Raw genomic sequence first — 15,995 nt, 5'->3', positions numbered from 1 at the left:
TATAAAGGTATAGTAGAATCAAATAAATTAAACATCTTGGGAAAAAATAATAGATAACTATTATAAAATGGAAAAAATAATTTATTTTTATTAATGCAACTTATGGTAAATCCAAAAATAGTTTTATAGAGCGTGGAAAAGTAGCAAACATGAGTGAGGAAATGACCATGTGAAAGCCACTTTGCTTTTTGTGCAACTTTCTTTCATTATAAAAAAAAAAAAAAAAAAAAATATTTTAATATATTTTTTAATAACATGATAAAATTAAGAACTGTGGAGTTAAATAAATTAAAACGGATAATATTTTGATAATCTTGAGTGAAACTAGGTGAATTTTGAAATATATTTATTATTAGATTAATATAAAATAGAAGAAAATTTTAAGTAATGATTTTATTTTATTGTAGCAGGAGGATATGTGATTTCGCGACAATTTACATATCCTCATCTATTTAACCACTTACTCATAGAGACAGGGTAAACGGTTACTCAAAAACCCACCAATAAACCTGTTTTCTTCTTCACAAATCCACTTACTCCACACTTCCATCCACCGCCGGTAACAATTAACCGACAATACTCCGCCGGTAAACTTTATTATCAAAAGAACTCATCCTGAAGTCCCGCCGCCACAACAATACTCTCTTAATTCTTACTCCATTTTCTATCTCCCTTTCTCTCATGGAGTCGACGACTAACAACTGAGCTATTCAGGTCACCTCCTATTTATAAGTTGTTGTGTTAAAATTTTTGGATCTTTGAAAGGAAATGGAAGAAGGAAGAGGAGTGTTAGTGGAGAAGCTGATTGAGGTAGTTAACGAAATAGCAGCCATTTCAGATTACAGAACTTCGGTGAAGAAAGAGTATTGCAATCTAGGTAGGAGGCTTAAATTATTGATTCCAATGTTCGAAGAGATTCGGGATATCAAAGAACCAGTTCCTGAAAACTCAATGATAGCTTTGGTTTCATTGAAAGAAGCTCTTGAATCAACCAAGGAATTGCTCAAATTCGGCAGCCAGGGAAGCAAGATTTATCTCGTGAGTTTTTGTTTCAGAATCTGCACTTGATTAGGTCCACGTTTAATGATCTGATTCTTCAGATTATTTTAGATTTTGTGTTAATTAGTTTGAAATTGATACAGGGTTGATCGTTTGATTGAAACTGCACAGTTACCTGTAAATTAAAATCCAGTATGTAGGAGGTACCGCTAAATTAAGACCCTATCTCTTTATAAATAGTTAAGAACCTAGCTATTTAAATTACGAAATGGACAATTCATCTTGCTCTTGGAACAAGATCATTGCTTTGAGGCGTGGTGTGGAGACTAGTGGTCTATCATTACATCTGTCTGATCAGTGATCAATGTTATCATATATTTACTTGATTAACCTCTATATGAATTACACCAAATTGTACTGCAATAGTATCCTATCCTCATTAAGATTCTTCATCTTGTAACAAAGGGTGAAAGTCAACAAGAGTCTTAAGTTGCTGGATGAGGATACGTTTTCAAAATTTTTATTAGGATGTCCGTCCTTGGATTATTGCACATTATTAGTAGACTCTGCTATTATTTCTGATCCCAATACTTAAGTTTGAGAAAGCCACTACCTTTTCGCCACCAGTCCTCCCTTGTTTCCTGGGCAATGATTTCATATCTTCGGCTGCTGGTTAAGTTTTATGTTTTTACTGAGGATAACAGCAACATGAACAAGACTAGCATGTTTAGTATGATAGACGGAAATTTTACTTGCTATATAGCTGAACCTTTATTGATCTTTTCTGGTTCATCTACCTCTCCTACTGTCCAAGGAGTGTGGTGCTGACGGTGAAGGAGATTAATTGCAAACTAATTAAAAAAGGTGAGAAGAATCCATGCACTTATTATGAAACGTTTGGTGTCCTTCAAACCAATTACTATTCGTTACTTGCCTCTTCAGGATGTCAAACTGGGTTGGACTTTCTTTATTAGGATAGTTTTAAATAAAATTTTTTGTTGAAAGGAAACTAGTTGCAGTATTTTGGTAGGGAAGCTATTAAGAGAAGCTGATCAGAGTTGCAATGTAGGGATTACAAGCTTCTTTTATGTGCTCTTTTGGGTTAAATACGTGATGAACCGTGGTGTCCGGACTACGTGGAATATTTTGTTTATTTTTAGTAGGTGATTGTGAGACTTGACCAAACCACGTCATGTAACCTTCTTCGATTTATCCTTTAAGGATGTAGAGTGCTGTTTGTACCCTTTCAATCGTTTAATTCTAATCTTGTCTAATCTTATATGATGCCATCTACTTAACATCTGTATTTCTACTAGTGATCATGTTGAGGACAAGTTGGGTGTTAGAGGCCCAGCAATACTAACTCTCATAACTCATATAGCATTACTGGTGTCTCAACCATTTTTAGTTTACTTTGGTTAGTACTTAGTATCTCCCTATTGGGAAATTTTGTTGTAACTATTTATGGAGTAGTTGTTTTCTTTAGGGACTGGACTCTAATGGATTTGGAAGCTATTATTTCTGCTACCTTAAGGTGAACCTTTAATAGCCGGCCTGATCCATGGCTTTTAGGTCATCAAGACGTCTGAACTTCTCATTTCTTCTCCCTGAAGTGCCGCTTTGACATCTACTAACTCAAGCATTTGCATGGTAAAATGACTCTCATAGGGCAGATTTCGATTTTAACTGCAAATAATTTCTTACACCGATGAATGATTAGCTTAAGTCCTTGTAGAACTGTATGTTTCGCTGGAACATCAGGATTATTCATCTTACAGAGTAAAGTTCAATTTAGGAATTTTTCTTTGCAGGTCTTAGAAAGGGAGCAGATAATGAATAAATTTCACCAAGTGACAACCCAGCTGGAACAAGCTTTGGGTGGAGTTCATTATCAAGAGCTTGACATATCTGATGAAGTTAAAGAGCAGGTAAAAAGCATCACACCTTATGACGTCTTCATATGTTGTCGACGGATACATCTCTTGATGTGCAATTCTTCTTTTCCATCCGTGGCTCCAACTTCCAGGTAGAGCTTGTCCTTTCTCAGTTCCAAAGAGCCAAAGGAAGGGTTGATACACCTGATGCTGAACTCCATGAGGATCTATTGTCCCTTTACAGCCAGAGTAATGATCCTGCTATAGATCCAGCTGTCCTAAGGAAATTGGTTAAGAAGTTACAGCTGACTGGATTATACGATCTCACACAAGAATCATGTGCTTTGCATGATATGGTCACTGCTACTGGTGAAGATCCAGAGGAGAGAATCGAGAAGATGTCACTTGTACTGAGGAAAATTAAGGGCTTTGTGCTTACTGAGACTCCGGAGATTGATTCTTCTTCGAGGGAGAAGTCTTCAACTTGTAGCGGACAAGTTTCTATCGAGACAACTCATAAGGCCCCAGTTATACCAGATGATTTTCGGTGTCCTATATCCCTGGAATTGATGAAAGATCCTGTCATTGTTTCATCCGGCCAGGTACCATTTTTGGATCTTTATCATGCTTTTTTGGTTAAAAATGAGTCGCACCGTTATCCATTTCTCTTGCTACCTCCTATCTTGCCTTATCATCTTGTCGTGTTCGTGCATGGATGTTAGTCAGACTGTCAATTAAACATGGCCTTGAATCATTTCATTGAAGTGTTGCGAATTCTCTATTGTCTAGTTTCCCTCTTCTTTTTCTCCGTGAAGTGCTTTAAAATTTTTGTTATCACTTCCAAATAGAGCAAAGAGGAAAAAGGAAGAAAGTAATTTATTGTTTTCATATTTTATTTTAGGGTGAAAAGACTAGTTCATATGCGAAAAAGTATAGACACATAGGCGATTCGTATTCAGTTAATTGATATGGTCCTTACTGATTTATGAGATTATTTCTGTAGAAACTAAATAATCTGCCAAAATCTTGATGCATGATTTATGTCGCATTTATGCTTGTTAAAATGTATCCACTGAAATATTGAGGATGCACATGCCTTATGGGTCTCATGTTCATGGAAGATGTGGAGTGTTTGAAAGCTAAATTTGTACTGTAGCTATGATTTCCATATCGTAGTTTGCTAACAATATATATGGTGTCCTCCACCGCAGACTTACGAGCGTTCTTCAATTGAGAAGTGGCTGGAAGCAGGGCATAGCACTTGTCCCAAGACACAACAAGTCCTCACTAGCAATGTTATCACACCAAACTATGTGTTGCGGAGCCTCATAGCACAGTGGTGTGAAATGAATGGAGTTGAATCACCCAAACGACCAGGTAGTTCACCCAATAAATCAGCATCCGCATGCACGCCTGCTGAGCACTCGACGATAGAAAATCTCCTGAGAAAGCTCACATCTGGCAGCCCTGAAGATCGTCTCTCAGCCACAGGTGAAATCCGCCTTCTTGCTAAACGCAATGCTGATAATCGTGTTGCAATAGCTGAAGCAGGTGCTATTCCTCTGCTTGTTGACCTTCTTTCCACACCCGATTCTCGGATCCAAGAGCATGCTGTTACAGCACTACTTAACCTTTCTATCTGTGAGGATAACAAACGGAGCATTGTAACATCAGGGGCAGTGCCTGGTATCGTCCATGTTCTTAAGAAGGGGAGCATGGAAGCACGTGAAAATGCAGCGGCTGCACTATTTAGCCTTTCAGTTATAGATGAGAATAAGGTCATAATTGGTACTTTTGGAGCAATACCTCCACTTGTAACATTATTAAGTGATGGCACCCAGAGAGGGAAGAAAGACGCTGCTACCGCACTTTTCAATCTGTGCATTTATCAAGGGAACAAGGGCAAGGCAGTAAGGGCTGGAGTTGTGGTCACTCTGATGGGGCTGCTTACGGAACCTCAAGGTAGTATGATCGACGAAGCACTTGCCATTTTAGCTATATTGTCTAGTCATCCAGAAGGGAAGACAACCATTGGAGCTGCAGGGGCAGTTCCTGTTTTGGTTAATGTGATCACAAGTGGTTCTCCCAGAAACAAAGAAAATGCAGCTGCAGTTTTGGTACACCTTTGCTCTGGGGACCAACATTATCTAGTGGATGTTCAGGAGCTAGGAATAATGGGACCATTGCTGGATTTAGTACAAAATGGTACTGAAAGGGGTAGACGAAAGGCAACCCAGTTGCTTGAACGAATAAATAGATATGCTGAACAGCAAAAACAGGCCCAGACAGAACCCGAGGCTCCGATTCATAACCAGCTTTCAGAGTCACCACCATCATCGACAAATGTCCTGGAATGCTGAATAAGTAACAACTACTACTATGCCTCAATCCTAAGCAAGTGGATCAGTTATATTAATCCTCGCTGATCCAGTTAAGCTGCTCCTGGAGTACTGTATGCTTTTATTTTTCCTTTTGTGTTTGGCTTTAATTTTTTTGGTTTGTTATAGCATAAATTATAGAAAATGGGAGAAAGGTGGAAGATCACCTGATACCTCCATCATTTATTTGTTTTCTGGGGTTTGAGGTGTACACTCCCAAGGATATATTGAGGGAAAAAACTGTGAAAACATGAACTTATTTGACAATACTGAATGTCAAAGTGTACCATTACAACACATTTACAAGTGAAATCTTCCTCAGTTTTTATAGACGAAGATGCTTTTCTACATTATTTTCTTTGATTAGTCAAATTCTTGATAGAATTATAAGAAATTATTGGTATTCTCTTTCTTTTATTGTCAAGACTGAAAGCAACACAGCAAATACATCGGCTTTCAACTTCACAATAATCGAAAATCCACTTTAGCAGGTTGTTACTATATGAACCTGTTCCACATTCAACTGGAAACAGTTAAAATTCACAATTCTCGAAATCAGTTTTGAGCCAGAACCACTACAACAAAAATGAAGTACCATTAATTGCCCTGAATATGTATTTTTAGCAGTGATTATCACTCTATATATATCCCTAAAGCCTTTAGCGACATTGGTTTTAATGATACTTAACTAATGCCGTTAAAGACTTTAACACTCTTTATTTGTTTCTATATTTAATGCCGCTAAAAGTTGTTTTTATTGTAGTGAACATGGAGGGGTAATTAGAAATAACTTTAGCTTACTCAAGACATGATCTTAGATAAGAAGATACGGAAATTGAGAATTAGGATAGAAAGACTAGTTATATGATTTCTACTCTCAGCACATAATTATATATGTAAAACCAACATCAATTTAATACTCCATGTATCAAAACATACAAAATCAATTTCATAATATATTTTGTTATATGAGTGGTCCATAAATAGAATTCGACTCACACATAATTCAACCTGTTGAAGATATTATTAAGTATAATACAGAGAGAGGCACACAACTCAATGCAATGTAGAGATTAGTTGGTCACCTGTGGTGAAAGAACACAAAGATCATCTCAAAAGGCACACAGCCAATCAGGATTCCTTCTTATATATAAATATCAAAAATGTGATATATTGCACCAATTAAAGTGACCTGTAGTACTTACATGTGTTGTGTCTATCGTAAATGCCATTGCATGTGCAATTATTATAGTTCGCTTTTATTTATGTTTCTTTATATGTACATTTTCATTTCTTGCTTCTATCATTCATACCATACTTTTAATCAATATATCTATCAGTTTGCATACCATCTTTTACGAGCATTGATGCCCACATAGAGCCCTCACAAGAAGAAAAATGGAAAGTAAAGGGGGAAAAAACAAAAACAAATAACCACGTTTTCGAATTTTTTTTTTTTACAAAGTTCTTCCATTAAATTTTGACGTTTCTTTTAGAAATAAGCAATCGACAGAGAGGGTTGCTCCAGTGGTATACTAAGGTTTCCTTATTGAATTTATTCACTTTAAAATTACTTAAATATGCAATGTCTCTTGTTCAGCTAAAAATGGTTGAACTTCAACCTACATAAATATAAGGTAATGATACTTGCACTATATATAAGCAAAATAACACAAAAACTAAAATATCTTTTAGCGGCAGTCAGTATTGACATTAATAAAGAGTGCTAAAGTCTTTATCAACATTAGTTAAGTGCCAAAATATACAAAGAGTGCTCATAATGATATTTTTGATTTAGTGTAAATAACTAAACATGATCTGGAAATGCTTAAACTTCAGTCAAAATATCAAATGAATGTCTGAATTTAGACTTTGTCAAAACTAACTTCAATTTCCACAAGTTTGAAGTTGTTCTCAGATGAGTAGATGTGCAAAAAATTTATAAGCATAACTAAAATCGTAACACCAAAATAAGGTATATGTGTACCAAGTGATGAGGGTATGCAATTGCTGAACTTAATTTGAACGGGTTAAAATAAGTTACGAGCCTTCAACAAGTTACTTGGGCTGAGATAAGGTAGGTCAAGATCAATGAGCTTGATACTGGGTCAATGCCGATCCAATACATTTAATTTTCTTATAGAAAGAATTTCTTTATTATTTAAACATAAAGTATTTTAATAAATCAACTCAAACTTTAGATAGGTTAAATTAAGCGGTCAAAATGGTCTAAATAAATGAATGAATCTCCTCAAACAAATTTGTTGACTTCATATTTTTATTGGCTAATTTTTTTTCGACCCCTACAAGTAAGTAGGAGTAACTAAATTTTTTCGAAATTTTTAAGAGTGTGAGTTCGTGAATAGTAAAAAGGACATAAGTTCCTTTGATGTTATGAAGTCTACATGCATAATTGTGTCGACATAATAAGGTTAAGTTCACAAAATTATGCTCTAATTTGGAGTAATTTATAATGTGGTTAAAGTGTATCGAAAATTATGACATATTATTTACGAGCAAAGTAAACCACTATAAAATTGATAATTGTGGCATCATAAGATATTTGATAAAAATATGAACGAATATATTAGAGCTAGGCGCGGAGCAAGTTAGAATCGAATAACCCTTCGAAAATTACACTATACGAAAGAAAGAGAGTAAATACTTAAAATATAGCAACTCTCTCGCATTTAATTATATTTTTTTTTATCAAATCCCCACTTCATTTACTTGTAATTGTCCAGTCCAAAGAAATAGGGTTAGAACAAAAGGGGTATTTCTTTTTATAATAAATAAAAAGGAGTTAATTTACTTTTTCTTATAGTCCACTTTTTTTTCAACTTACTCCAGTATTCTGATGTGAACTTCAACATGATAATGTACTACGTACCTGAATAAAATAACAACCTAGCTAAAAATTGTTGGGGTTTTAGATCGGTGGATTAAGAGTTACTCTTTATATAATTTCGGACAACTCTTACCTCTCAAATTAGTTTTTGAGTTGAGCTAGATTCAAAATTCATTTTTCTAGATTCATCCCAACACGATTTACCTGATGTTATACCTCGTCTCACCTCGATGGTTTAAAATAATTTTTAAAGTAAAACGTTAGCCAAATGCTAAATAAAAGAAATCATAGATTCAAGTGAAATATAATATTTTTCATTCTAATTTGCAACAAGCTAATAATGTTTATTATGATAATGTAAAGCTGCAAGGGGTATAGCTTTCCAACTATATATGTCTGCAATATAATTCATGAAAGGGTAAGCTTTTTTGCGTGGAATTGCGGAAAAGCCCATATGTCTGTGAAGGGAATTAGATTCTAACACCACCAAATGTTTTTTTTTTTTTTTATAAATTAAATTAATTCAGCAGATCCCATCTTCATAATCATGCATTAATTTAATATAATCTCCTTCTTCTTTTTTACAAGACAGATAATTACGCGTCTAATTATACGATTCTTTTGAATTTTAAATACTACCAAAAAATAAAATGAAATTTTGATATACATGCACGTGCATGATCCAATTGGGTATATACGCAAATCTTTTAAAGTCTCCATCTAACGTCAAATGCATGGCCTTCATTTCATACATGTTTTTTTAGGTGCATTTAAATTTAAATTCTTATATTAACCAATCGCCTTAATTACCTGTTGTAATCAACCTTGTGATGTGTTTTGGAGGTAATATTGCATTACTATATCCACCTTTGTGGTGAAATACTAGTCGATAGTTTATTAATTTAAAAAAGTAAAAAGATTTCGTGACATGACAAGTTAAAATAAAGTAAATTTCTTAAATGACGTATGGATATTACCTAGTTAAGTAATTTTTGTATTTTTGACAACATATCTCGAAGTAAAATAAAATCAGATTCAGATTCGATAGTTAAAATATTATTTTTATAAATAAAGAAAAGCATCTAAATTCGTGAATGACTATTTTTTTCGTGCGAAAAAATTCTTGTTATTGGGCTTATTATGTTGAATCTACAACAATTAGACGCGTTGGACGAGGGCTTCACCCAAACAACTCTTCAATCACTTAAATTTATAATTAATATAAAGAAATTGACACCAAAAGGTGAATTGTCATTATAAGCTTTTTTTCCCCTAATACTTAACAAAGTAATCCAAATTATACCATGTCCCATAAATATTCCAAACCAAAATTTCATGGACTGACACCTATTTAAATTTTACCCATTTTAAAAAGGTATTATATTTAAGATCCAAACCCAAATTAAAATAAATCTTCAATAGCATTTTGCCAAAAAATTAAGGCAGCCACCTCTCTTCTCAAAAAAAAAAAAAGGAGGAGAGAATATAGACTAAATACAGAGTAATTCTTTTCTCCAATGAGATAATTCACACGATTTCACTGGCCGATTCTACTATACATTTCTGCTTTTTAATTAATAAAACATATCAATATAAATCGTAAAAGATTTTTAAAATGGAAAAAGGGAGAAGGAGGAAGGTAAATCGAATGAGGCCTAGGATCAACTGATATAAATTCAACTGAATTCAATATTTTTATGATATAACTTTTTCAATAAGCGTTAAATTTTGAACATTTACTTTTATAATTATAAAATGAAATAAATTCAGTGATAAGAAACATAATGATTGAATCCGTTACCCCTAATTCTAAATCCTTCAACATTCGAATAACTCATTTGATTTTGAATCTTTCTTTACTTGTTTAATTCTAAATCCGTCTCTATTTTACATTTAAATAATCGTTTAATTCTAAATTCGACTGTATTTGACATAGATACACGTACCAATTACTCTAGGAATCTGATGAAAATGATGTGTTGATGGAAGACTGCGTTGATGTCGTTATATTTAGGGGCTAATTGGGGACCCTTATGCCTCAGCTACCCCACAAGCACAACCTTTCTTTTTCACCCTTAGCTTTTTCCTCGACCAATAACGCGTATATGCATGTTTCTTAGCTTTTACTAATTCTATAATCACGATTTTAATTTCTCCACTTCAATTTATAATATTCTACTTCTAGCTAAAGTGCGTTTTGTGTTTGGTACGAAGGAAACTATTTTTTTTCCAAAAAATAAGTGGATTACAAATTTATTTTTTAAGAGTTTGGTAACTGGTAAATAATAAAAAAATTAATTATATGTAATTGTGAAATTAGATCTTAGGTTAACTTACACCGACGTAGCCACGTAGTGATAAAAGTGTCCAATTCGTCGAATAAAAAAACATATATACAAGTAAAATGATATTTGAAATGATTAAATAACATATTTTGGAGACCCTTAACATAGCAACTGTTATTTCTTGACATCCTTGATGAAATTCCTAGCGGCCTCCACCACTGCTCGCACCCCAAAAAGATAATTCATGAGAAGAGATTTGTCAAAGTCTATATAAGGGAGACCAAATTCTCATCTCTCTACCGTTATGAAACTTCTTTAAGTCTTTTCAGTAATCTAAAAAAATATTTTAGAGGTTCAGAGGTGGGATAACCAATGGGTGAGGGTTGAGGTCCGAAAGGAGAAAATGAACTTGAAATATTTTTTATGAAACTTATTTTTCGATTTTACTTCTATTAAGAAAGTCAATTTTCTCAATTTTGACTAACCAAAGATAAAAAAAAAAATCATTAAAATAAAAAATTGTTTTCCTCCTACACGCCATTATTCTTTTCTCCTCTTTCCTTAATTAAATATCTTATCGTCATTTGATAAATTTAGTAGAGTAAATATGTCATGAATCATGATAGAGCGTCCGTATTAATAGAATAGATAAAATTCTTTCACCCTTTTAAAAATCTCAAATTTAAATTCTGAAAATTTATTTTAAGAAAAAAGTCATGATAGCTCAATCAAAAGCGTTTTCCTCTCCAATGAACCTTGTGTGGCTTGGATCCAAATTAGTTAGGGATTGAAAATGATTAAATATCAAACTAGATGAAAAAACAAATCTTAGAGAAAGGGTGATGATGGTAAATTAGTTGGGATTGAAAATGATTAAATATCAAACTAGATGAAAAAATAAATCTTAGAGAAAGGGTGATGATGGTGAACAAAAACTAAAGTAACCATTAAAAAGAATAAAGTAACTATTTTCAGTTTTACGTGACACACTCCTGATATATTGCATAAATTAAAAATGAAATATTTTCATATATACGCAATTATTCTTATAATTTTAAATCTTTTATTTTAGTTTGCTTTGCAAGACACACTTTCACTGACTTGAAAATATCATGACATCCTTAAATTATAGGTTTTAAACGTAATTTTAGTATGTATCAAAAGTTTTTTCTTCTTAAATTTTATAACTAAATTAAAAGAGCATGTCATGCATTAAGGATTAAAATGGACGCTCAAAATTTTAAAAAATAGATTTAAAAAATGTACTACCATTCTTTTAATTAGAAATAGATTAAAGAAAAGTTTCCGATAAAATGGAACAAATTAAAATTAGTACTATTATTAAATATTTAAAATACGACAGTTGAAAACTTTTTCCCATAAAGACATTTGAAATGTGTAAAGTATGATTTATTTTGTAACTCAATAGACCATCTTGTAAGAATAAAATAAATTTTTGTCTAATTTAAACGTTTGATTCGGTTTTGAAAAATGAATACTATATTTTTACTGTTCATTTTGATATGACCCAAAATTGAACTGTGTCACCTTAATAAGAAAGTAAGAATAAAGTATATTATATTTTAGCAGAATTCAAACTTTAACTGCTAAAATGAGATTTCATTTACTCCGAAGGTCATTTGATCAGTTAATTACGGCAAGGTATATTGTATAATATTTTTGCTTTTCTAATTTATTTATCTTTTTTTTAAAAAAAAATCTCATTCGTCAATTGGTTAATCTCAATAGTCAACATCATATATGACATATTTAAGATCACAAACGAAAGCATTAATTTTGTAGGCAACTTACAATTTTTTTTTGAAGTTTTATGACCTTAATCTTTACCAAAGATCTTCATATTTAAAAATTTAAAAATTAATACATTACTTTAATTAACATTACAAAATTTAAAAATCTTTTTAAATTACGTGTTCAGTGAAATTACAACAATAGCCATAATTATGATATATGTACATAAACCTTACCTGTACTGGCATACCTTGTAAAATTAATGTTCAGTCAAATTATAACAAATAAATTGAAAAAAAGAGAGTATTAATTAATTGATTTTAGGAATAGTTTCATAGACAAATAGATTTCCTTAATTACAGAACTCAGCGCTTAATTAATTAGTAAAACTCATGAAAGATTATTAATTAACAATGACATTAACCGGATTTTTCGCAGTTATGTTGGCATATTAACAATGGCTTCTCTTTAATTATATTTGATTAAAGTAATATCTTTCTCTTCACCATAAGCTACGTGGAACCCTAGACCTTCTGAGATGTTTGAGCTCCACAAATGTTCATTTGGTACAACCTTAGAATTAAAAAGAGTGCAGTTATTTTATTTTTTATCAATTTGGAAAGAATATTTACTTGATATTTATATGTTGTAGCAGATAAATTTATTTTATTTAATTATATCAACAGAATTCAAGCGCACACACTGTCAAGTGTAGGAAATTTCTAAAAACATATTCAGACTATATAGTCAATTTCTTAAAATGTTGAATTTGAATTCTTGAAAAATAAGATCGGATATCCGCTACAACATTTGGTGTAAAACCATTTAATTTCTCACACTCATACATATAACTTTAACTCTTTTTAAGATAACAAATTTCATTTTTTAAAGTTGGATTACTTTTCTAAATGTCTTTTAAGAATAATGTAGAAGTTAAACTCCTAATCAATTAGTAAGATTTACTGTTGAGATGTTTGAGTTTAGAACGTATCTCCACATGAGTTGATTACTTTTAAGTGTGACATCAAATTGCATGTGGGTCGATTAAAGAAAGCTACCCATAAGCTTTTTAGAAGATATAAACAGACAAGTGCAAAAAAGCAGAAAAATAGGAGAAGAAGCCTAACTGTTTGGCTTAATTACCCCAAGGTACCATAAAAAGTAGTAACATTTCTTAGGTTAAGTTCGCAAATGGCTTTAAAAGGTGTGTTGTTTGAGTTTTTAGTTCAGGATATTTTAAGACGGTGAACCTGCTTAACTAATCATAAATTTTATCTTATACGTAAAAGTTAACACATCATTTTACTACAATTCTTAGCTAACAATATATAGTTAAGGAAACCCCCCAAAAGAAGAAAAAACACAAAGGGTCCAAAGAATATCACTATAGATCATTATGTGGTTGTGCAATGATCCATTTGACTGTCCCATTTAGAATTTGAAATACGTAAGAGAGGATCCCACCATAAAATAAAGGTACGTACTATAGCTGATATATAATAGAGAGTCACTATACTTTTCTTTTTATCACCCACTAATAAATACTATTTATTATGTATATATCAACAAAGAAAGCTTAGATGCGAAGGAACTTCCCTCCACTCAAAATTACTAAACCCTAAAAATATAGTACTATATAGTAAAAAACAAAAAGAGAATGTTAGAAGAAAAAAAATTTAATTAAATCTCTCTATAATATGTTATAGCTACTTCCCCCTTCCTTTTATGTTTTTCCTTCATCTTCTTCTCTCTTTTCCTTTCTTTTTATTGGTATTGATTCTCTCCCACCACATATATTTCCAAAAAACTTATCAACCTTTTTATATAAAAGAGATAAAGATCAAAGAGATCAAAGAAAGAAAATCATGGTTTTCTCATCTTTTCCTGTGTATCTAGATCATCCCAATTTGCATCAGGTATGGATTTAAATCTTTAATCCTTAACCCAAAAAGAGAACAAGTAATATTCATATTCTCTAGTACTATAGAGTCTTCTTCTTGAATATACTAGGTATTCATTAGGTTATGAGTACTTAAAAACCTAGAGTGATGAAATTCCCTTCTTCTTTTTTTTTCAGTTACAACAGGCTGACGGCCATCAACAAGGAAATACTGGGCTGGAGCTTCCAACTGTGCAGCCCCCACCACCTATGCAGGTGGGGGCTAGTCCGGGCTCAATCAGACCAGGTTCTATGGTGGATCGAGCCCGTTTAGCTAAGATTCCACTACCGGAAGCTGGATTAAAGTGTCCAAGGTGTGATTCAACAAACACAAAGTTCTGCTACTTCAACAACTACAACCTTTCCCAACCAAGACACTTCTGCAAGACGTGTCGCCGGTACTGGACTAGAGGGGGCGCCTTGAGAAGCGTGCCGGTAGGAGGAGGATGCCGGAGGAACAAGAGAAGCAAAAGTAGTAGTAACAACAACAACAATAATAGTTCAAAGAGTACAGGTGGAAGTAATGTCAATACTAATAAAACTATTGCTTCGGGTACTTCAACAAGTGCAAGTCCTTCAAGCTGCAGCACAGAAATAATGAATGGTCGTCATCACTTCCCTCATGAACAACCAACGCAGTTAACTCCTCTCATGGCAGCTTTTCAAAACCTTAATCATCACTACGGAGGATTTCAACCTAATTTGGTTTCAACGCACCATGGAAATGGAAGCGCGCTTAGTAGTCATCATCATGAAATGGGATTTCAAATAGGGAATAGTACCAATACAAATAATACTAACAATTTACCTGTACCCTCAGGAGGAGGATCTGATCATCAGTGGAGATTACCATCTTTGGCAGCAAATACAAATTTGTACCCTTTTCAACACGGTAGTGATCAAGGAATTCATGAATCATCAGCTGGTAACAATAATAATATTAACGGTCATCATGATGAGCAAGGGTTAAATTCGACGAAACAGTTTCTGGGAACAATGGAAAATAATAGTAATCAATATTGGGGTGGAAACGCATGGACAGGAGGGTTTTCTGGATTAAACTCATCTTCTTCAGCAAGTCATCTACTTTGATTAAGCTTCATTCATGTAAGTCAATTTGTGTACTTGACTCTCAAGGATTAAAATGTTGTACGTGTTGGAATGGGCTGGGGGTGGGGGGTCTAAATTAGATATATAGTATACTGGGGGCATATTTAAGTCTTTGTTTCCTTGGTCATTATCATCACTTGTAATTTTAATGGATGTTTTTTTTTCTTCTTTTTTTATAACTTAGGTGTGTGAAGTTGTATTGTGAGTTTTAATTTGGGTTCTGACATTATAATCTGTTTCCATCAAATATGTGTTATATATATATTAATGTTGTTTAATTTCTGATAATTTAACTTATTGTACCATCTCAAGTGATCACAACCCTAGTCAATTATCATTTCTGTCTGGAGTTGATCAGTTAGAATATGGTTATTCAACTAATAGTTATTATTTCAGAAAGTCCCTTTGAAAAAAAAGTTTGAAAGCAAGATTTGGATAACTTTCTGAGATATATAACTATTTAATTGAGTGACTTGAGAAATTAGTGTTTGTTTGTTGAATTCAGTGTTAATTTTCAGTATGTTCACTTTCTATGAAGTTGTATCCCTTGAGTAAAAAGTATACTACATTTATTTTTCTTATGAAATGTACTAATGTTACTAATGGTCAAGTAATCTTTCATCATTGATTTGCTATGTTGGCCATTAGACTCTTCAAAAGTAACGACAGGTGTGTGTTGGATACTTAAAAAAATTTGAAGAATTTTATCAAGTAATTGTGAATGCTAACTCAACATGATATGATCTTTCAAATAACCATAGTCTTTTTACATGGCCATCAATTTAATATGAACAGTTCGATTTTCCATGC

The 15,995-nt window shown here is 32.7% G+C and overlaps 2 protein-coding genes across 3 annotated transcripts; both read left to right on the top strand.

The window, feature by feature from the left end:
* The first annotated feature begins 375 nt into the window (after positions 1-375).
* On the top strand, positions 376-5,599 carry LOC101250310 (U-box domain-containing protein 13). Of its 2 annotated transcripts, XM_010324058.4 has the most exons (5): positions 458-1,038; positions 2,486-2,649; positions 2,811-2,927; positions 3,026-3,475; positions 4,085-5,599. In XM_010324058.4, the coding sequence occupies exons 2-5, from the start codon at positions 2,647-2,649 to the stop codon at positions 5,231-5,233; spliced, it is 1,719 nt and encodes a 572-aa protein (XP_010322360.1). In that variant the 5' UTR covers positions 458-1,038; positions 2,486-2,646; the 3' UTR covers positions 5,234-5,599. The 2 variants fall into 2 exon arrangements, with proteins under 2 accessions (XP_004241233.1, XP_010322360.1); XM_004241185.5 differs by lacking the exon at positions 2,486-2,649 and having other exon boundaries at positions 376-1,038.
* An 8,076-nt stretch (positions 5,600-13,675) lies between these two features.
* Positions 13,676-15,473, top strand: LOC101250604 (dof zinc finger protein DOF2.4). Its single transcript, XM_004241186.5, has 2 exons — positions 13,676-14,052; positions 14,214-15,473. Exons 1-2 carry the CDS (start codon positions 14,002-14,004, stop codon positions 15,165-15,167), a joined length of 1,005 nt encoding a protein of 334 aa, XP_004241234.1. The 5' UTR covers positions 13,676-14,001; the 3' UTR covers positions 15,168-15,473.
* The last annotated feature ends 522 nt before the right edge of the window (positions 15,474-15,995 follow it).

This window comes from Solanum lycopersicum, chromosome 6 (genome assembly GCF_036512215.1).
Source record: "Solanum lycopersicum chromosome 6, SLM_r2.1".
NCBI classification, from domain to species: domain Eukaryota; kingdom Viridiplantae; phylum Streptophyta; class Magnoliopsida; order Solanales; family Solanaceae; genus Solanum; species Solanum lycopersicum.
Note: the sequence above shows the minus strand (reverse complement) of the source record. Positions and strands in the feature narration are given on the sequence as shown.